General features: G+C 39.5%; 1 protein-coding gene across 1 annotated transcript in view; it reads left to right on the plus strand.

Moving 5' to 3' along the window:
* Positions 1–9872, plus strand: part of LOC139741810 (cysteine-rich protein 1-like) — a 123181-nt gene extending 113309 nt beyond the window's left edge. Inside the window, exon 4 of the mRNA XM_071652394.1 lies at positions 5840–9872. Coding sequence (XP_071508495.1) covers positions 5840–5910 — 71 coding nt within the window. The 3' untranslated portion in view covers positions 5911–9872. The remainder of the gene's footprint in view (positions 1–5839) is intronic.
* Positions 9873–23621: the final 13749 nt, after the last annotated feature.

Raw genomic sequence — 23621 nt, forward strand, 5'->3', positions numbered from 1 at the left:
ATTATTAGCTATGCAAAACACATCTTACATGAATGTTGAACAATGTGTTGCCATGGTTACTGCATCTGTTTTTTTAAAAAGCATACATAAAACTTGTAGATTGAGATAACTCCCTCAGTTTTTAAGCATGTGACTTGAATTCTATTACGTAATACTCGTATAAGTCTTCAGAGGTTAGCATTTCCCAGGTGTTTAAGGCAGTGAAGTCACATAATGAAATTCAAAGTAGGTAAAAATTCCAGGCAGTCCCAGTTGGCTATAAATACCCGTGTCAGTGAGCAGTAAGCATCTTTTTCAAGTGTGACGGCAGTGAATCATACCAGGGAGGTGAGACACCTCCCTGATTATACATCTCAAATTCCAATGTCTAGTGATCAGGAAGACGACGCTACCTCTCAGCCCCCATCCCCGCGGGGAGATCAGGGCATGGAAGGCCGCCTTGCTCAACTATGCTCTGTATAGAGAGACCAAGACACTCTCCCGCTTCATGGATAGGGCGGCGGCACACCGTGGTAATGACAAACGGCATGCGAGCCATGCCAGCTGGTGCAGGAGAGCTTCTCCTCCCGGCGATTAGTCCGGACATGCGAGCCATGTCCGCGGGGACAGGGGCGCTCCCCCGCCCATCGAAGACTTCAGCGAGCTAGCTATACCCATCGGCAGCTCATCAGACGACGATATTCTCATGTCAGCCTCCTTCTTGGCAAAATTGATTGCGTTGCCCTGTATGGGTGGCCTTGACTCTGCCCTTGTGGTTACGGTCATTTTGACAACCGAATTGATCCGGATGCCATGCCCTTACAGCCAAACTCTTTCAAAGCCTGGTACCAAATTTGATTTTAACTGAAATTCTGATCTCATTTGGGCCAAATTTAAAAATTGGCTGATTTGCTAATGAAGGCAGTCACACTGCCACATCAGAAGGTAAGTCTCTATAAAATCACGAAGCAAATGCTCAATTGCCATCGAATGCCCAAGCAGTCTCACACCAAAAATCGAGAGTAAAATTTGGGCGATCCTCCTTCACGAGGCCTTGGGTCTTGTGAGCTCCCAACTTCTACAACAAAATGTAGTGAAGGGACTTCTATACCACATAGATAAATCCTTTCTGAAATTCACAGATCATGCACGGATAATCATCCATGCAATTGACACAACGAGAATTTGAACAACTCATGTCACCATCGATCCACCTCCCTGGCCTGACACTCCCGGGCTTTGCTTATCGTATGATCTGAGCATGCACCATCGAGGTACCTTGAAACCCCTTCTCAACCATTCTCAACAACACTTGCGCAGCAAGTCGATTCCACTTGGTAGAAAGTTGTTCAGAAAGACATCTGATAAAAATTGACAAGTTAGTGTCACATAAGCATACATCGTGGGTCATGAATGTCTCTACGCAAGCCAGCAAAAAAAAAAAAAAAAAAAAAAAGGATGAGTACTGTCCAAAATCGTTCAGTGCTGGAAATCTCAAGCTTTCCAAAGATGACTGGTCAAAATAATTCCCGAGCCTTGGATATTGGCCACAATATTTGGCTATGAAACCAATAATTTCATTTCAACGCCATACCAATAAATTTTTCCTCTACAAAGTGTACATTCTACCGAGGAGGAAAAGGCAACCCATGAAGAATTGTCTCCGAAGATTCTCGCAAAGCAAGCTATTAGAGTGATTCCTCACATGGAGTATCAACTCTATTCTAGCGCTACCAAAGACTGGCGGTCTAAGTCCAATCATAAATTTGAAAAACTTGAACAAATTTGTAAGATACGAACACTTCAGAGTGGAACAGTTTCGCTTGATTACGGCCTTAATTTGCCCCTCCAAAGGGTGCATATTTATCGGTATCCGTTCACCTTGTTCATCAAGCATAGTCTTTCGAATGGAAATAGTATTTTTACTGCATTCCAGAACAATCACCTATTTCGATGATATCCATATCCTTTCTCACTCAAGAGAAGAGTGTCTTGACAAAGCCAATTTTATGATCAACTTGTCACCCTTAAAGGTTTTCAGTAAGGATTTCGACAAATCCAGTTTCAACCCAAAGCACGTCGAGACCTTCCTTGGTTCTCATATTAATTCCCAGCAAATGATTTTCAGTTTTTTTTCCTCAGAACAAGATTGACAAGGTTACTGCCCTTGGAAATACACCAATCTTGTATATGGCAACGAAACCAAATTTCGGGATTTTAATGCTTTCCACAAAGAAATCTACATTCTCGTCACTTGGGACTAGAAAAAATAAATCAGCTAATGCTCTGTGTAAAGCAGGAGATGACTTCGACACGAAGTTTGATTTCGTTATCTAGTCATGCGATACAAAACATTCTTTGGTGGTGGCTGTCTCGCAAGACAAAGAATTATTTTCCACCTCCATTAGCATGATAATTTCAAGCGATGCTTGCATCTCAGTATGGAGAGTAGTTAATTCTGAACAATGACAATTCCTTTGCTCAGAGAGTCTGGAGTGCCAAACAGAATTCCCCGCATAGCAATGTGTGTGAGCCTCTTGCAAATTCAGAACGGTCTTGAAGCCCCTTTGTGGCTCGTGTACAAAAAATGTGCTTATTCATAATTCGGTCAGACATTTCTACAGCTAGTAGCATATACTGACCCGAACGAATTCGCGGCCAACATTGGAATTGGTGTCTAGCAATTGGATATCAGCTTCACATTCAACAGATGTAGATAATTCTGAAGTTTCCTGCTTGTCTCGCAGAGACATGAACAACTAATTACTATTCTACATGTTTTCACCACATAATCCACAAACTCTACATATAGATTAGCAACGCTCCTCATGTCAAATGGAAGCCAAGTTTTATTGCCCTGAATTTTGATGCCTTTTTCCTTACCCTATCAACGTTTTCAGTCCTCCACAAGCTTCAACTGAACAAGGTGACCTGAGCAATCCTCACTGCCCCAATGGTGGCGGCAGCCATGGGTCTCATTATCGCTCGAAATGCGAATAGCCCCACCCCTATTACTAGTACTTGTACTCCAAGGGAAAATTCTTGCCCCACACCCTCACCCACCGACGAGCCTCCAGCTCACACTAGCCGCCTGCATGGGCGCTCTCTGCTAGCGATGACAAGTGGCAGACACATCGCAGCACATTGCAAAGCTCCTTTCATCATCATGGCGAGACAATACCAATAAACAAAACAAATGAGGATGCTTGAAGACAGTAGCAATGTCTGTATTCTGAACAATCTTGTGATCCTTTTTAACCCATCTACAGAACACGTTGTCGACATTCTAAGCCTATAGCATAGCTTTTCAACAAAGCCCACTCCACGATTAACTCATAGACCTGCTCGGTCTTCCATACTACCTGAAACCGAGAGCTATGACATAGGCAAACTGCCCCTATAGTCAGAAGGGCGTATCTAACTCCGACCCTCGCAAGGCTAAATACAATAAGACTTGGGATGTTTCAATTGTTTTGAATCACCTTTTATCGTTTCAAGATACCTATGAACTAAAGATTCCTTCAGTGCCTTGAGCCAAAAACAATTTTCCTAGCTCGTCTTGGCAAAATGTACACAAATGCTGAGACATCTAGTTCTTATGACATTACCGGAAGATGAGGCCACGTTTGCACATTAGAGATATGAAAAGTATATCTCTAACCAGGTAATTAAAGCGCCTTCTTTTACCTCCAACCCTAAACTCTGTGTTCCGATCAACTCTGCACGAGTATATTATTAAATGCACAGAACATCTCCAACGAGCAAGTTCAGAAAGCGAACTCATAATTTCTCCAAAACATCCCAACATATCACATTCTCAGCTCATAGCTACAGAAGCGCCGCAACTTCTAAACTTTCGCGCATGGAGTATAAAGGTCTTAACGAAATCTTGTCCACAACTGACTGGACGAACGCTGGTACATTTTGAACCTTCTAACAATTGATTCCACAGTAGTTCAACAATTCTCAGTTCCGCTGAGTTAAAAAGATACATGTAAATTGTGATAGTATGTGTATACCTGTATATTAGTATCTCAATTAAGAACAATGTCCTAATACGAGTCAGATAAGACACAAGACCATAAATCACGTTACGTTGTGCATTGAAAAATGGCGACACATTACTCGGCCACTCGTTTAGGAGATTCGGTCCACCAAACTGATGAATTTAAACTCTAATATCAACCCAAAATGCAGTGTACTTGCCTCTAATTATTGCTGCAATATTACTATGCCGAGATGAACTGGTTAATGTCTAATTCTTCCTTGAAATGTACATGAATTAAGGAACATGATTATGATTATGTCTTGATTGGAAAATCGGTACAAGAGGTCCATTTGATTTGTCTGTGCGCTATCATGCTTAATCCTGCTCCAGTTAAAGCACGCAAGGTATCAAAATGATATCATACTCAAAACCTATGCCTTGCACCTTATACTAGTAGGTTCTCAAGCAAACTTTGCTCGAGTTCTTCTCCTGCTTGCGACAATGTGTGTCACCATCGATAAACACTCTCTATGCATGAGGAGTCATGACCAAAGTTTCAACCTTGTCGTGAAAACTGTCCATCATCCTTCTTGTCCTCTTGCCCTCACTCATGCCACAGACTGACTTCTGTACGGAACTTTGAACATGCTAACCTCTGAAGACTTATACGAGTATTACGTAATAGAATTCCTAAATTATACAAGTAATAAGAAGTATAATTAGAATTCTATTAGTAATAATGAAGTATAAGTCGAAGAGGTTCCCACCCAACATCTCATTTAATCGATACTCTTCAGTTCTGAACCCTCCCTTTCCAACACTGTACAGAAGTCAAAACTGGTGGGCCCTACTGTATGCTGATTTTCTGCTTAATTGCTTGGCATGAAATGTCCATACGTATAAGAATGCTCCGTGTCTTTGGAACAGCAATGATTGTGCTTTATTTATTGCTTGTCTGTATGATGAGAAGGACCAGTGAGCCAATTGCCTGCATTGCACCCAATACTGCATGGTGTTGCTGGTCTGTCTATTTAAAGCCGTATTCTCTTTGAAAAGATGCTTACTGCTCACTGACACGGTATTTATAGCCAACTGGGACTGCCTGGAATTTTTACCTACTTTGAATTTCGTTATGTGACTTCACTGCCTTAAACACCTGGGAAATGCTAACCTCTTCGACTTATACTTCATTATTACTAATAGAATTCTAATTATATTTCTTATTACTTGTATAATTTAGGAATTTTGGCACATATAACCGCTATAGATGTGCAAGCTTCATCTTTTGTCAATGTACAAACCATGCATTCAGCAGCCACAGTAACAGCTTTTTGTTATTAATGGAAATTATTCAATAGTGTTGTGCATTGAGCTACAGTGTACCGGTAACTCCAATTTTTGAGCACTTGACTCTAAATTTGGAACACTTGACCACTATAATATGTAAATGTGCAAAGCCTGTTTTTCATCAGTGTTAAACTGTGTTGCCATGGTAACAGCATTCTTTTGATAAAGAGTATACAAAAATATCAGGGATTGAGCTAACTCCTTCATTGTTTGAGCATCGTAACTGATATCACTCGAAATATTGCACTAATTTACTCAGTTTTTTAGTATTTGACTTGAGTTTTGGCACACATGACCACTGTGATTATTAGCTATGCAAAGCAGATCTTACCTGAATGTTGAACAATGTGTTGCCATGGTGACGCATCTGTTTCATTATTTCATGGATGGAACTATACTCACTCAGATTTTGATTGGGTATCAATTACATTCCGTGATAGTTCCAGTTTTCTTCATCCATACATTATTCCTCTGATATGTCACAAATTGATGTTTGATGATGATATGCTGTTTCTCCCCATGCAGGCTTTAGGAATGGTGGAGCTGACCAACCAAACTGCTTTGTTTACACCCCAGGAATGCCTGGCAACTGGTGAGAAGATGTTTTGAGAATGGATAGAGAACTGATGAAAGTCCTGTAAATGGAGCAAATGATGAACCAGTACCGGTATATCACCCATTTTAACTGTTAATTACCATAGTTGATTTAAACACTCATGGAAATGTTTGATGCACTTTCATACCAAAAGATTACAATTTGTACTGCAATGAATATTTAATCACATCTACTGGGGCCTTTAAAATGTACAAAGGCATAGGACAATAGTGAGAAAAAAAATCGATACATTTCTTCTTTCTGTTATTTGTAATGTACTATGCAGAATACAGTATGTTAAAAAAAATGCAATCAGATTTCAACATCATAGATAGATTTCAAAATGATTAAACAATCTGAATGCTATTTCAGGGTATGAAATTATAAGTTTTTACCTACATCTTGCAGAAAACCGCATTCGATTTAATTAAATGGTCTCAGAGAAATGTGGATCTTTGTAAAGCAGTGCATGGGTCCATTTTTCCAGATTTATAGCACTTGGATGCTCTTGGCATTTTGTAAGGTGCAAGCACTGTAGACAAAGGTTGGAGGGAATGGATTCCTAACGTGCTCTACAAAGATCTCAATTTCTCTGTGACCACTGAAGAAAATTGAATGGCGTTTTCTGTGAGATGTACATGACAAGTTATAGTTTCACTCTTTAAAATTGTATTTTTATTGATCTACCATTTTATGCCTACACCATGAAGTATTGCCAGAGGCATTATGTTTTCGGGTTGTCCGTCAGTCCATCTGTCCCATATATGATCAAGTTTGTGGGCAGCATAACTAAAAAACCATTAAAGGTATCTTCATGAAACTTGGCATGAATACAGTATGTGTCAGTGGACTAAGTTGTGCCTATCAACTTTTGGGTGCATATATGCTTAATGTCAAAGCTCAGGTCAAATGCTCAAAATTTCACTATTTCCACCATGTCTTTGCGATGCCTGAAGGTATTTTCTTAAAACTCAGTGTATACATGTGTAACCCAATAAAAAATTCTCTAGAGAAAGGTTTTGGCCAAAACGTCAAAGGTCAACTGAAAATGCTAAAATGTAACTTTTTTTTTTCCATATATCAGAAATGGTTCAAGGTATCTCCACATAACTAAGTACACATCGTCACAGGGGCAACAAGATCTTGTATCTACAAAAAGTCAAATGTTCAGGAGAGCCAAAAAACATGGCAGCCAAAGCACTATAGCGAATGGGATAGCCTTTCGTGTGACGTGCCGTGGTGGCTTCATTTTTGGAATAAGACAGTTGGGATTTGGCCAGGACATCACTTAACCTATTTTTTGACCATTAATCTAAAAAAAAGTCATTTTCACCAAAATTTCAGATACAAGGTCTTGTCACCCCAGCGACGATATGCATGTACCGCCTAACAGCAATTCTCTTGGGACATTTTTTGGTCCAGAGTCATGGGTCAAAGGTTACGGTTAACTCCTCAGAACTTCACAATTTCCCTCATATCTTTGCAATGTCTTATGGTATTGTCTTAAAATGTAGTGTATACATGTATTACCCAAAAGAGATTCTCTGGGAAAGTTTTTGGCCAAAAGGTCAAAGGTAAAAAAGGTCAAAGTTCAAATAAAAATGCTGAATATCACTTCTTCCTCCATATCTCAGAATTGGCTCAAGATATCATCATGAAACATAGTACATATTTATGCATGTACTGCCAGACAGTGACTTTCATGTGAAACAGTCGTCACATATAGTCACGACGTCCTATAGACCTATTGGGAGAACCACGCATAATAGCGGAGGCATACCAGACACCATAGCAACATTTCTAGTTCGAGCTACTTTTGCAGAAAGTCCAATTGTAATTTTGGTGGGGAATGTACAGTACATGTAAAAACCAAATGAGAAGACATCTAAGGGATACACGGAGATGCCAACCGCTACGGATTTGCCTTATTTAGGTGATCCGAGTATCCTCTTGGATCACCTTCTGTATCTGTACTGATTAGGTGATCCGAGTATCCTCTCGGATCACCTATTGTTTCTGTACGGATTCTTTCTTTATTTCTATCTCCTCAAAATTTGTGCAGAGGTTAGCTCAGAAAGTGCATTGCCTCTCAATGTCAAACTTATACCATATATGTATCATGTCGCAAAGACGACAGATCAAGTAAAATCATAGTGATAAGTCGACCGTGACGTCACTATGACGTCATTATATGAAAACACATTTTCATGCATATCTCATCATTAGAATGGAATTCTTCAATGAAAGTTACGTCATATATATTTTAAGTCAAGCGGATTCTACTCATATTCTCAAAATTCACATTTATCTTAAAACGCGCGCGTACGCGCGCGTTGAAATATTTGTATGCTCAAATCGAGCTCAAAATTATTTTACACACGTTTCAGACCATTTGGAGCATTTTTTGAAAAATTGAAAAAATTGGACGGACGCGTACGCGCGCGCACATATTCGCACACACAGCTCATATGCAATAGAAATTTTCAGTTTTTATACCCCCGCCAAACGAAGTTTGAAGGGGGTATATAGGAATCAGCGGACGGTCGGGCAGTCGGGCGGTCGGTCGGGCGGTCGGTCGGGCGGTCGGTCCGTTGCAAATCTTGCGTCGCGAACTACTTTCTCAGTTTTCAACCGATTCCCATAAAACTTGGCACAGATGTGTGCCTTGGGCTGTAGATGTGCAAGACGTATTTTTTGACAGTACCCAAAAGTACGTTGCCATGGTAACGGCATATTATGGGCAAAAATGGGTACAAATCTTGCGTCGCGAACTCCTCCCACAGTTTTTGATCAATTTTTATGAAATTAGGTACAGATGTTCATCTGAATATGTTAATGTGCAAGACACATATTTCCGCAGTGGCAAAAAGTGCGTTGCCATGGTATTGGCATGTTATTGGTAAAATATAGGGCAAAATGCTTCATGGCAAAACTGCTTCATCAGTGTTCTTCCAATTCTCATGGAATTCATATTGAATGTTTGTCTTAGGATATAGGTCAGCATGACACATTTCTTGACAGTGACAAAAAGTATGTTGCCATGGTAACAGCTCACATATTATGAGCCAAAATGATGGAAAATTTTGTGTTGCAAACTACTTCCTCAGTTTTTGCCCAATTTCCATGAAACTTGGTACAGATGTGTGCCTTTGGTTGTAGATGTGCAAGACGCATTTTTTGACAGTACCCGAAAGTACGTTGCCATGGTAACAGCATATTAATGGCAGAAGATCAAGGAAAGATCTTGCGGATTTAACTACTTCCTCAGTTTTTTGACCAAAGCTTATGAAATGTGGCACACACCTTGATCTTGGTGGGAAGATGTGGAAGACATATTTTTCGGACGTGTCGGAAGATGCGTTGCCATGGTAACGGCATATAAATGGCAGAAGATCAAGGAAAGATCTTGCGGATTGAACTACTTCCTCTGTATTCGACTGAAGCTCATGAAATGTGGCACATACATTGGTCTTGGTGGGAAGATGTGCAAGACATATTTTTTGGATGTGCCGGAAGCTGCGTTGCCATGGTAACGGCATATTAATGGCGGAAGATCAAGGAAAGATCTTGTGGATTGAACTATTTCCTCAGTTTTTGACAAAAGCTTATGAAATGTGGCACACACAATAGTCTTGGTGGGAAGATGTGCAAGACATTTTTCGGATGTGTCGGAAGCTGTGTTGCCATGGTAACGGCATTTGAATGGCAGAAGATCAAGGAAAGATCATTCCTTGGGTAAGACTGTCGTCACGGGGCGGGGGTATTAATCACCTTAAGTGATATTTCTAGTTTCACATGGATCGGATGTCCGAAATGTCAAGGATTATTTCTACCAAGTTTCAAGTTGATCCGACTCAATATGACGTCATACGGGCCCGTCAAATTCAAAATTCCGCGCGTGCGTCAATGGGGATACACAGTGCAACTATGCCAACAAACCGCCAATTTTAAATCGGATTTTACTCGTCAGGATGGACGGTGACCCCCCATTTTCTTGACATATTCTGAAAGCTAATGAGTTGTACATGTCATTTCATGGGCTGGCTATGCTGACAAAATGATTAAAAGATATCAAATTTCTTAATAAAGTAAAAAAAGTAAATTTTCAAAATGACGTCATCAAATTTCAAGTTTACTCGAGCGTATCTCACTTATCCTTTGCCAATTTTCACCTAAATTTCAATATGTTGTAGCTTATGAAATGCTCTTTTATAAATGTAATTACACAATTTTGATTAGACGACGACATTACCTCGAAAAAATGGATTGAAGGTAACCTTGTCAAATTTGACCAGTTTACGTGTAATCACTATGTGAGTGCAATTTTTATGGAAATGAAAATTGACATGACTATCTTTATCGACCACTAGCTCACTTATGCTTCAGTGAATTTCTCTAAGATTTAATATGTTGTAGCTGAGACCTAGGGCTATCATTAGTGTGCCCTTCGTTTTTTCAAACGTTGTCGGGATCACGTGAAAAAACTTGGTTGAAATTAAAGCTTATCTTCGATGTATTGTAATATTTCTTTCTTTTTACAACTTTATGTGCAATAACTCAAGAAAAACATACCCTATCACCACCATATTTTGCACATGTTTAGTTCATGTCACGTACATTATTTCATAAAATAACAACTACTTGATCAGACGCCATCTTGGGTATATAAATTAGGGTCAAAGGTCATAGATGTTTCATCTTGTATCTTGGTGAATACATGTCCTATCTTTCCCATATTTTGCACACGTAAAGACCATGTTACAGGAATCATTTCATAAAATAACCACTTTTTGCTCAGATGCCATCTTGTCTGTGCAAAGTGGGGTCAAAGGTCATATGTACTTCTTTTTCTATCTTCGCTATGACGTATTATCTCTATGGGAGGGAATTTTTTAGATGTGAAAATTGACATGACTCTCTTTATCGAGCACTATCTTACTTATGCTTCGGTGAATTTCTCTCAGATTTTGATATGTTGTAGCTGAGACTTTGCACTATCAGGACTCGAATCATTGATAAAAAAAAATCGGATCACCTTAATTTGTCAGTGATGACAAATTACAATCTCTAGTTCTTCTTTATTTCTTTCTCCTCAAATCTTGTGCAGAGGTTAACGCAAAAAGTCCTTCTTTTATCACTTTTAAACTTATACCATATATGTATCATGTCCTAGGGATGACAGATTTTATGTATCATTGTGATTAATCAACCGTGACGTCATGACATCATCTGAAATCACGTTCACATTCATATCTCATTAATGGAATGGAATTTCTCAATGAAATTTACATCTCACATAGTTCAAGTCAAGCTCTATCGATATATCTCATAAAATTTGATCACGGTCATAGTAAACGAGTGCATATGCGCGCGTTGAAAATTTAACATGCTCCAGTCGAGCTCAAAATTGTTTTGCACACATTTCATGTCATTTGGAGCATTTCATGCAACTTGTATGCAATAGAGATTTCCTGTTTTTTTGCCTCTGCCATGAAGTGCCCTAGGCATTATGTTTTCGAGTTGTCCGTCTGTACGTACGTCCGTACGCATTCGTTTACGCGATAACTTGAGAAATATTGACTGGAATTTTACCAAACTTGGTCCAAGTATGAAGAGTGGTGGGGCAATTACTTGATTAGATTTTGGGTGAAATTGGCCAAAGGTCAAGGTCAAATCATTAAATTGTATCCGTTTACGCGATAACTCAAGACTGGATCGAGCAAATTTCGCCAAACTTTGTCTGAGGATGATGTATGATGGGACAATTACATGATGAGCTTTTTAGTGAAATCGGACAGAGGTCAAAGATCAAGGTCAAATCCTAAAATTTATCTGTTTACATGATAACTCAAAACTGGATGAAGCAGCTTTCACCAAACTTGGTCCAAGGATGATGTATGATGGGGCAATTAGTTGAGGAGATTTTAGTGACATGTGCAAGAGGTCAGAGGTCAAGGTCAAATGCTAAAAATGCTGCTGTTTCCCCCAAATCTATGCAATGCCCAAAGGTATTTTATTGAAACTTAGTGTGGACATGTACTACTGCATAAAGATTCTCCAGAGAGAGTTTCATGTCGTAAGGTCTTTCTTCATACCTCGAAAATTACTTAATGCATAAACTTATAACAGGGTCAGTCAGAAGTCAAGTAAAAATCCTCAATTCCCCAAATATGTGCACCTGCACTCTGAATAGACAATTATAGCAAACCCAGTGTGAGAAAAGTGAACATTCAAGACATTTCTGACAAACCTGTCATATCAATATTTTGCCAGTTATGTGAAACTGTCATCACACATTGTGAAGACATTGTATTATACAACTATTGGGAGAATCATGCATTATGGCGGAGACATCAGTCGCCATAGCGACATTTCTAGTTTCACATGAATCACACGTCTATGATATAAAAAAATAAATCTACAAAGTTTCAAGTCAATCCGACTCAATATGACGTCATACAGGCCCGTCAAAGTCGAAATTCCGCGTGCTCGTCAATGGCGATGCACAGTGCAAATATGCAAAAAAACGGCCTATATTTTACCCGATTTTACTCATCAGGATGGAAGGTGACCCCCCCCCCCCATCAAATTTAAAGTTCACTCGAGCGTATATCACTTATCCTTGGCAGATTTTCACCCAGATTTCAGTATGTTATAGCTTGTTGAATTATCTTTTTAATATGTAACCTGAAAATTTTGACTGGATGACGTCATCATATCGAAAAAATCAATTAAAAGTAACTTTGTCAAATATAACCAGTTTGCATGATATCTTTATGAGAGGGCATTTTTTCTGGAAAGGAAAATTGACATGACTGTCTTTATCGAGCACTAGCTCACTTATCCTTTAGTTGAATTTCTCCCATATTTTAACATGTTTTAGCTGAAACTTTGGGTTATCGTGAGTGTGCCCTCCATTTTTTTATACGACGTCGAAAAACTTGGTTGAAATCGGCACTTGGCTTCGAAGTAGCGTCATTTTGCTTAATACACGAGGCCTTTGGAGGGATGAAATAGCTCACTGGATAGCGCACTGGACTTTTAATCTTAAGGTCCTGTGTTTGAGGCTGACCCCAGCCAATTCTTTTGCTTTTTTTAAAACCCTTACATTTTTTCTTTTTCTTTAGTAAAGCTTATTCTCCCATCCTAACTTTATCTTTTTCTGATCCTTTTATTCTTCTCCTTCAAATTTCTATAGAATACCTTAATTTTTTCTTTATTTTTCTCTCTTTCTTCCACTTTCTGTGCAATAGATCAAGAACAACAAGTCCTATCAACCCCATATTTCGCACATGTTTAGTTCATGTCACGAACATTATTTCATAGAATAACAACTACTTCCTCCGACACCATCTTGGGTAGGTAAATTTACGTCAAAGGTCAAAAGTATTTAATCCTGTATCTTGGTGAATACACATCCTATCTTTCCCACATTTTGCACATGTAAGGACCATATTGCAAGAATCATTTCACAAAATAAAATTTTGCTCAGATGCCTTCTTGGCTGTGTTAAGTGGGGTCAAAGATCAAGTATACTTCATTCTGTAACCTCATTAGTTTATATGGTAATACCGCCATATTTTGCACACACATGGGCCTCAATAGATGGATCATTTTGTAAAATAACAATGCTTTTTGGTCAGACACCATTTTGGCTGTGTAAATGAGGTTCAAAGGTCACATATTCTTTATTTTGTATCTTGCTTGCTAAATGCTCAATTTGGACCAAATTTTGTACATGTATGAACCTGTTACCTAGATCATTTCATATAACGACTTTTGACTCAGACTCCATCTTGGCAGTGCAAGATAGGGTCAAGAGTCATGACTACTTTGTCCTCTATCATGGTAATTACATGCCCTATCACTCCCATATTTTGCACACATGTAGCCCATGTCATATGGATTGTTTAATGAAATAACAACTTTCTAATCAGATGCCATCTTGGCTTTCTAAAGTAGGGTCAAGGATCAATCAAACTTTGTCCTGTATCTTGTTAAATTCATGGCATATTGCCCCCATATTTTGCACAGATATAAACCTTGTCAATAGGATCATTTCAAAAGATAATGGATTTTTCCTCAGATGCCAACTTGTATGTGAAAATGAGGTTGAAATATACCTAATTTTCATTTTGTCTCTTTGGTAGCATAATATGCCCTTTCCATTTTAAATCTATAGGCCTGACAGGTTTTGACAGGCTCCTTTTCTGGATCCCAACATCACATGACCAATCGCCCCTAATAACAGATGAAACGGATCGGATCATCTGTATTGATATCAGGACTCAAAGAATTGATTTCCGAATAGATCGGATCACCCAATTTGTCAGTGATGACAAATTCTGATTCTAGTTCCAATTTTTGTTCCCTTGTTACGATGTTACTGTAAACGTTCAAACCGTTACAGAAAAGACAACAGCTACACATGTATGGCTAAAAGAGATGACAGATGATGAGAGGGAAACTTGACACCCATGCCAGCCAAGCCATACCAAGCTTGTGCAGATTTCTGTGAAATCAAAGTGCTGACAGGCTAAACCACTGGCAAAGGAATACACTTGTGCATTCCTTCATGCCCCACCAGGTTGTTAAATGCCTGTAAATTGCATGGATTGGGGGTGGGGGGTGGGGCAGGAACAGGGTTGATAAATACATCATTTTAAAAGTTAGACCCTATACAGTAGAATCATTGCAAACAACATTATTGTACTATTTTGTCTTCTTTTGGCCTGAAAGATAAACATCAAACGGACATTTGTGAATCATGAATGTTCACTTGGCCATGCAAAAGGATCTCTTCATGACGAGAATTTAATCGCATGTCACAAGCAAAAATCTGAAATAGTCTTGAATGTCTAGACAGATTGAATGTCTAGGCAGAGAAAACTATCACGAGACCACATGTTTGAGTAGGTGAGACCAGGGAGGTGTTACAGAGATGGAGTGGCAACTCTTCGTAATTCATGCAAACACATGTTTGGGTTTAAGGCCTTACAATGGGATGTCTAGCATTCCACAACGCTTTTAAGTCATGCTCGGCACCAGTCTAGTTGCGAGACGAAGTTCGGAAACGAATGCATTTCACCTTTCGTTGAATTACAAGCTTTATTTCACCGTAAAATTTTTAAAATTTTAAAATACTCGAATTGATTTAGAATAGTTTAGGAAAGAATTCAATATTATGAACATGTATTTCTAGTTTCTTCGTAATGCGCAAATCGAAATGAAATGAAAATTAGGCCCTCTTAAACACCTAATATTTTTTCTGTAATGTGCACATTTCCACATGTTAGTTTTCTATCTTTTAATCTGGGATATTTTGATCTTTCATATGAAGTACTCTGCTAAAGCATGTTCCAGTGTGCTTTTAAACTATTTGCTGTTAAAGATAAAAAGTTTTGGTACCTCAAAAGTTTCCTTGAATTTCCTTGTCTTAGTTTGTCTTTCAGGTTAAAGTACCTTTCATATAACTAACACTGTGAGACTTACTCGCCCCAAAGTGCTCTCATGTCTTAGTAATCATGCAATTAACTGCGACCAGCAGCCCCATACGCATAGCGACCAGCAGTCCCATACGCATAGCGTAATCGGGCTTTGCATTGTAGCATTCAGGATCATGACAGATTTAGTATCGCAGGGTAAATGTCAACTTAAAATCCCAAAAATTCTTCAATTTGAAGACTTACCAATTAAGTTGAAGTATTGAAAACAGGCTTCGGGCAACGTTTGGTTCTGCCTATAGTCCCTTTCTGTTCGAATTGATGACTGAATGTGACTCGGTCGAGAGGACCTTGGGAGAGCTACATACACTGAATACTACAGCCAGTGCATGCGAACACATCACATGTGCACAAATTTCAAATCCATGAACGGATAAGATGTTACGAACAGAAGGGACTATTGGCAGAACCAAACGTTGTTCGAAGCCTGTTTTCAATACTTCAACTTAATTGGTAAGTCTTCAAATCGAAGAAATTTTTGGATTTTAAGTTGACATTTACCCGCGATACTAATTCTATCATGATCCTGAATGCTACAATGCGAAGCCCCATTACATTAGCTATGCGTACAATGGGCTGCACGCTGCTGGTCGCAGTCAGTGGTTTCGTACAATAGTTATCGACGCGGTACCGCGACGGCTCTGGTACGAAACCATTATTGCATGATTACTAAGACATGAGAGCACTTTGGGGCGAGTAATTCTCACAGACAACGTACTTTAACCTGAAACACAAATCAAGACAAGGAAATTCAGGGAAGCTTTTGAGGTACCAAAACTTTTTATTATCTTTAAAATTGTCAGTTTTACACTGCATTTTGATTCGCTACACAAATTCATTGTTGCCATCACATTGAAAGAGAGAGTGAATTGCAGTAGGGGCAAATATTTCTAGATGTGAGAGCGCTAGTTCCGATTATTGATGCTCTCTTTTGTCAAAGCACACAAGTAACACCAGACCCCGTAGTTGAACGCATAACTTCTCGGTGGTGTCGCGCATGACTTCAAAGGAGAGCAGTAGTTTTCTCCCCTTCTCTGGCACCTCCCTGGTGAGACTTGAGAGCTTTCTGACAGCACAATCATGGCTCTTCCCACCTCCCTGCTCATGCTCAGCATAACTTTTACAGGGGAAGGGAAACCACAAGCTCTGCAAGTCTTTTTTTATTGTAATTTTGGAAAAGTAAGAAATGGAAATGAGAAACTGGGGAAAAGTCAAAACTAATGCAGAAAAGAGTGAGTACTGAATTAGACCAGCTCCTTAATTGCTTGGACAACCCATTTTGCTCAAGCACTGGTAGACTTCAGCCTTGGTCACTACTCGCCGTAATTGCAAGTGCGTGCTGTCTACTTGCAAAAACGTCAAAATTTGGGGATCCGTATGTAGCAAGTACCACCTCAGTACAGATTTCGGAGCACGCAGACACGCTGTAGCACTTTTAGGACTCGAGGAACTTTCGCTCCCTTCGGGCTACGGATTCACCCCAACTACAGGCAACGTACGTGCCCTCTGCTGTAACAGTAAATGTGCGTACAACGCACTGACACCGTGCGTCTTTTAAAATTTTCCCGTCGTCTCTTTCTCTATGAACGGCGCACGTGGCACGTGCATGTTGAGCATGTGATAAGTGCGTAGTCCGTGCTTATTTGGCACCTTAGTTCAATTGTTCAATAGAGCATGCAGACTGTAATGAATAAGCACCTGCTCCGCTCTTACAATACAAGTTATGCGCACTGATTTTTGCACTGTACACAAGCCGAGCCAACGGACGAGTGTCATCATTTCGTCTCCAAGATGTTGACAATTAGCTATTCATACTGTTCTATTTCACCTACCAGGCAGAAATGCCCTATAAAGATTGTGGGCTCGAAAAAATCACATACACAGGAAAATGATTGTTAAACTACAGTTAACCTCGCGTAAGTCGACATAATAGGGACTGAGAAAAACATGCTGACTTACGAGTAAGTCCACATTTTGTCGACTTATAAATGAAAACTAATTTCCCCTATACAGAGTAAGATCGCAATGCGGATCGCTACCCAAATCTTACTCCTTTTGCCGCCAAAACATACCTACTAACATTAGCAACAATTATGTTTTCGTTCATGCATAAATCTCGCGCAGATTAGTAATGACAACGCACAATTCCCAGATCTCTAGAGAGATTTTGAGAGAGTGGGATCAGATACCTGGGCCCGTTTCTAGACACTACGTTTTAAATTTGATTTGAAAATCAAACGCATATTCCCTAAGAAATTGCTTACAACTTTGCGATTTAAATTCAAGTGCTTGCTGCAAAGATATGCGTGTGAATTCGTATGATTTTGTCGAAATAATTTTTCAGTGCCGACTGAGTTGAAATAGGATGTGTGATTTTCCTTCCCTAAGTCGCCATATTTGTTTTGCTGCTACGTACCTACGTACAGCGACTGGGCTGTGTATAGTTAGTTCACCATGTCCATACATATAAAGTGTACATGTAATGTAGATCTACTTGAAATCTCTTCTCTGATTTTTAATAATCAGTATCATCAGCTTCACACCCTTGCCATACAACTAAACCGTTTAGTCTAGCTAGTCGGCTACTAAACACAAAAACTGTATTGCCGGTACCGCAATACCGGTATATACTGTGGGTACGGTACTCACTTGTACGGTATGCACTTGTACTGACTGTGTGTAGCACTGTGCAACCTAACTATACACAGCCCAGTCGCTGTAGTAGCAACAGCATGCAGCACAGCATACTAACAGCGTCTGGTCGGGCTATGTGTAACCAAACCTAAGTAAGAAGGAATTTCTTTCACACTGATGATTACTGTACCGTACCTCCTTGGCTTAGTACAGCTTGATGCACACACTTTTCTCTCATTCAGTGTTTCAATCACCGGTATCCGTATCATGTATGTCACCGCCGACCGACTCTCACACAGCTCATCATGCAGACTGTATCACGGGCATGCAGATATGACTAGTGTAGTACGTGATCGAGTCTTAGTCCCATACACAGTTTTAAACTGTGGGAGCCGGAACGCTTCGTGTTCGGGCAGGTCGCAGCAGTTAGCCTCCTGACTCTGTAACTGTAGTGTGAGTCAGTCTTGACTGTCTCATAAGCACATGCAATCGAAGACAAAACAGTATCACAAATCACGACATTAAACTACCATTAAATTAAACAATGCAAACTGTTTTGCCTTATTTCTCGTAGATCCCTAAATGGCAGTAGTAGTAACCGTGAAAAGGCCCGTATTATTTCCCATTAGGTCATGTGATTTTGCATATATTAATACACGCGTGAACGTGGTAACAAAGAAAGGTTGCGGGCACAACAAAAGATTGAAATTATTACCAAAGAATTGAAGGATCTAGCCGTACAGAAGCAACCCAAATAAATCATGATTTGTGAACAGTTACTCACCTTAATCTTGTATAAAGCGGCAAGTCTTGCAACGAAAAAGCCCCGCTTCAATGCAGATGGGAGTTCTATCGTTAGAACGAAATTGAAGTGAACTGTCGCGACGCTTTGCTTTGTGACACGTATACACATCTAGCTAGCTGTGTGCGATGAGCTTTCAAAAATCGGAGCCTCGATCGTCTTCTCTGATGTGATTGGTCAATTTGCGGGATTGGCATGTTAGTCTTTGCCCACGTACTGTTTGTGAAACTGGCAACAACAAAAAATGCTATTTCATTTTATCAAACATCAACAAGCATTTTCATATTGATTAATTTGCAATTTTAAAGATGAACATCATCCACAATTCAAATCATTACTGATACTGCATTACAAATCATAACATGTTTGAATGCAACACTATGCTCTAGGTTTTTGCAGCAGACTAACTCTTCTATTTGGAGGTTCAAAAATTTAAAGGTGCATGGTCCCGGTGTTTTAGTCAAATACGTAAGCGGGCGCACAGCGCAAGTTTCCTATAGAGACCTATGCTATAGACTCCTCTTTGGCACTTTCGCTTTAGCCCACTTCCCCCGAGTCCGAAGAAGTCTGATCCACTGTAGTCAGTGGTCCGATCACAGTTCGGCTCATGATTCGGCTGAGGGGGATGACAGCTTTAGCAAACTTCTTTTGTGATGTCATGATAACAAGCACATATGCACGCACCCTGGCATTACTACAGACTGCGCATCGAGAAGACAACGAAGGCAACGTTACTTAGCAACACCTACGCACTTTACTCTTGATGACAGCTCAACTTCGGTAATCTTCGTATCAATGCTAACGGTGATTGGCAGTATCATCAACAGCGCCCTCTACACTACCGGGACTATGCCCCTTTAACTTTTCTCAAAAGTGAACCCCATTTGGAGTAAATAGCACCCGCAGAGGTTAAATATTCAACCCTAGTCCAAGCAAGGGTGCATTGGGTCAAACTGAACCCCAAATTGAACCCTGATTTCTTAGTGTGTAGATTGACAGATTTCCACATGTTTCATCTAAAGTGTGCACCAGATCTGTCACTCCAGTTTTTTTTTTTTAAAAGAAAAAAAAGACCTTTTAACCCTTTCTCAGCGTAGTTTCCCTTTCAAAACTTTAGTACACTTTGGGGATTGGCAGCCTTCTGAATTCTATCAAAAATGTCTTGACAAGATATTTTCATTTCTATTTGTATTCTAAAAGTACAAAAGACCCTTCATATGCAGGGACATCGATCCTGAAGAACAAAGGTGGACAAACGTCATTTTGTCCCCCAATAATTCCCGAAATGAAGAAAATTTCATTGCTTTTTTGATAGAAAATTGTTCAAACTTTTATCCAAAAAGTGCACCAGATTGTTGAAATTCAATTTTGAAAATGCAAAATCTCTCTCAAGTAGGAGGGGGATACCCCCTCCCCTGTTCTGTCTTCTGTCTTTATACCCCTACCCACCCCGTGTGTAGGGGGGGTATATAGGAATCACCCTGAGGTCAGGTGGCCGGTCGGTCGGTCGGGCGGGCGGGCAGTCGGGCGGTCGGTCTGTTGCAAAATCTTGTGGGTCGAACTCCTCTCTCATTTTTTGAGCAATTGACCCCAAATTTGGCATGTGTGACCGCTATCAAAGGTAGATGTGCAAGACACCTTTTTCGTTAGTATCGCGTAATGCGTTGCCATGGCAATGGCATATTTTCGTAAAAGCTTGTGGATCAAACTACTCTCTCATTTTTTGAGCAATTATCCCCAAATTTAGCATGTGCGACTGCAATCAAAGGGAGAAGTGCAAGACACCTATTTCGTTAGTATTGCATAATGAGTTGCCATGGCAATGGCAAATTTTAAAAAAATCAAACAAAATGTTGTGGATCGAACTCCTCTCATTTTTTGAGCAATTGACCCCAAATTTGGCATGTGTGACTGCTATCAAAGGTAGATGTGCAAGACACCTTTTTCATTAGTATTGCATAATGCGTTGCCATGGCAGGGGCATATTTTCATAAAAACTTGCGGATCAAACAACTTTCTTATTTTTTGAGCTATTAACTTCAAATTTGGCATGTGTGACCACTATCACAGGCAGATGTGCAAGAGACCTTTTTCATGAGTATTTCATAATGCGTTGCCATGGCAACGGAAGATTTTCATAAAAATCTTACAAAATGTGGATTGCTCTACTCTCTTAGTTTTGTAGCAATTCAGTTTGAATGTGGGATATGTGATCAATGTAATGTATACTTGTGCAAAACACAATTGATGTGTGTGGTAATGAATCTGTTGCCATGGCAACAGTATTTTTTTTACCAATCATACAAAAATGTGTGGATTAGCCTAACTCCTTCAGTTTTCAAGCATTTGGCGTAAAAATTGGCACATGTGACCACTATTGTATGTAGATGTGCATACTTACTCTTTTGCCATTGTTGATCAATGTGTTGCCATGGCAACAGCATAGTTTGAATGAAAATCATGCAAAAATATTGTGGATTCAGTTAACTCCCTCAGTCTTAGAGCATTTGACTTGAAATTTGGCACACATGACCACTATAGTATATAGATGTGCAAACTTGATCTTTCGTGAGTCGTGAGCAATGCGTTGCCATGGTAACAGCTTTTGTTTACCAAAAAAAATACAAAAATATTGTGGATTCAGCTAACTTTCTTTAGTCTTCGAGCATTTAGCTAGAAATTTGGCACACATGACCACTGTGGTATGTAGATGTGCAAAGGTAATCTTTCGTCAGTGGTGATCAATGCGTTGCCATGGTAACGGCATATTGTAAATTAAAATCATGCAGAAATATTGTGGATTCAGTTAACTCCCTCACTCGTTGAGCATTTGGCTTGAAATTTGGCACATGCAACCACTTTAGCATATAGATGTGCAAACGAAATCTTTCGTCAGTGGTCAACAAGGGTTGCCATGGTAACAGCAGCTTTTCACTAAAATGCATACAAAAATATTGTGGATTCAGGTAACTACCGCAGTCTGTGAGCATTTAGCTTGAAATTTGGCACATGTGATCACTATAATACGTAGATGAGCATACATAGTCTTTGGTCATTGTTGATCAATGTGTTACCATGGTAACAGTATATTTTGAATGAAAATCATGCAAAAATATTGTGGATTCAGTTATCTCCCTCAGTCTTTGAGCATTTGGCTTGAAATTTGGCACATGTGACCACTATAGCATATAGATGTTCAAACTTAATCTGTCATTATTGTTGAACAATTCTGCGTTGCCATGGTAACAACATTTTTTCACCAAAAAGCGTTTGGATTCTGCCAACTCCCTTAGTCTTTGAGCATTTAGCTTGAAATTTGGCACACCTGACCACTTTGGTACGTAGATGTGCTAACGTAACCTTTCGTCATTGTTAATCATTGTGTTGCCATGGTAACAGCATAGTTTGAAAAAAATCATATAAAAATATTGTGGATTCAGGTAACTCCCTCAGTCTCTGAGCATTTGGCTTGAAATTTGGCACATGCAACCATTGTAGTACAGAGATATGCAAACTTTGTATTTCATCATTGTTGAACAATGTGTTGCCATGGTAACAGTGCATTTTGAATGAAAATCATATAAATATTACAATTAGATCCAAACTCTCTCTGTTAAGAGCATTTTGGCTTCATATTTGTGGAATCTATCTACAAATTTTTCCAAATGCATTTCAACAGTGCATACATTTTACAGCTGACAGCAATCAGTACAGTGTATGTATAGCCACTGACGGCAGTTGTCAGTATTCATACTATACTAGTGCAGACTGACCCAATTCTAAGCAGGCGCACCTAATTGCCTTGCAATTTTTCCCGTGAAATGAGTGTAAAAATTGTTGAGACATAAATAAAACATAAACTATACTATTTTGTAGTCAACACATATTTTATTCTTTTTTGTATTATTCAATAATTCGTTGTTCTTACAAAGTTGATACCTCTGCAAGTCGGCAAACAATTTGGAATGGCATACAATATATGATAAATAAACAAATATTGTATGTTGACAAACCACACACGTGTAACTGTATATATACTAGCGCGCTCGCTGTTTTGTTTATCTGAGATTTCCAGTTCCGGTTGTATGCCGTGTCCGTTCATATTGGCAGCGTCTAGCAGAAACTTCACGCCGTGTTCACCCACTGTTCGTGCTGTGTTCACGCCGAGTTGAGCTTTCATATTGACAGTGGTCTGGGATGAACACGGCACATCCTTCGGAGGACGTGCCATGTTTTTGGCCAATATGAAAGGGGTATTAGCTTCTGGTTCTAGTTCAAGTAGAGCACCTAGGCCTATGAGCTGTTTGAGAGGCAAGACCGAGGCGCAAAAGTGCAAGTAGAAGTCTAAAAGGATAACATGATCTGTATACTTGTAATTCTAAGCAAGATGGATTCAATAAGGACAAATTTGCACAAATTGTGGCCAACTTGTACCTGATTCTGTGAAGAAAAGACTTCGCCTCCCTCCTATAGGCAGATCATGCAAAATTCACACTTTGAACCACAGTGCTGCGTAGCAACAGCGCATCTGCGCAGGGCTGATTCGTTCCTTGCGTGACATTATTATTTCGTTCCCCAAATTTTTGCCATCTTATTGGGTTCTGGCGGTCAGAAAAGGGTCTCAGAACACAATCTCTCCATCTTTCTAGAGATGTTTACATGTTCTGAACTTGATTATTCATGTTCCTATATAGAGACTTATGCTTACGTTTTAAATGTATAATTCAACTAATTCATGAATATCAAGCTATTTTTCACGTGATGACTACTTTA

Source organism: Diadema antillarum, unplaced genomic scaffold (genome assembly GCF_040938485.1).
Source record: "Diadema antillarum isolate AM-2024a unplaced genomic scaffold, OU_Dant_1.0 seq00000955_RagTag, whole genome shotgun sequence".
NCBI lineage: Eukaryota > Metazoa > Echinodermata > Echinoidea > Diadematoida > Diadematidae > Diadema > Diadema antillarum.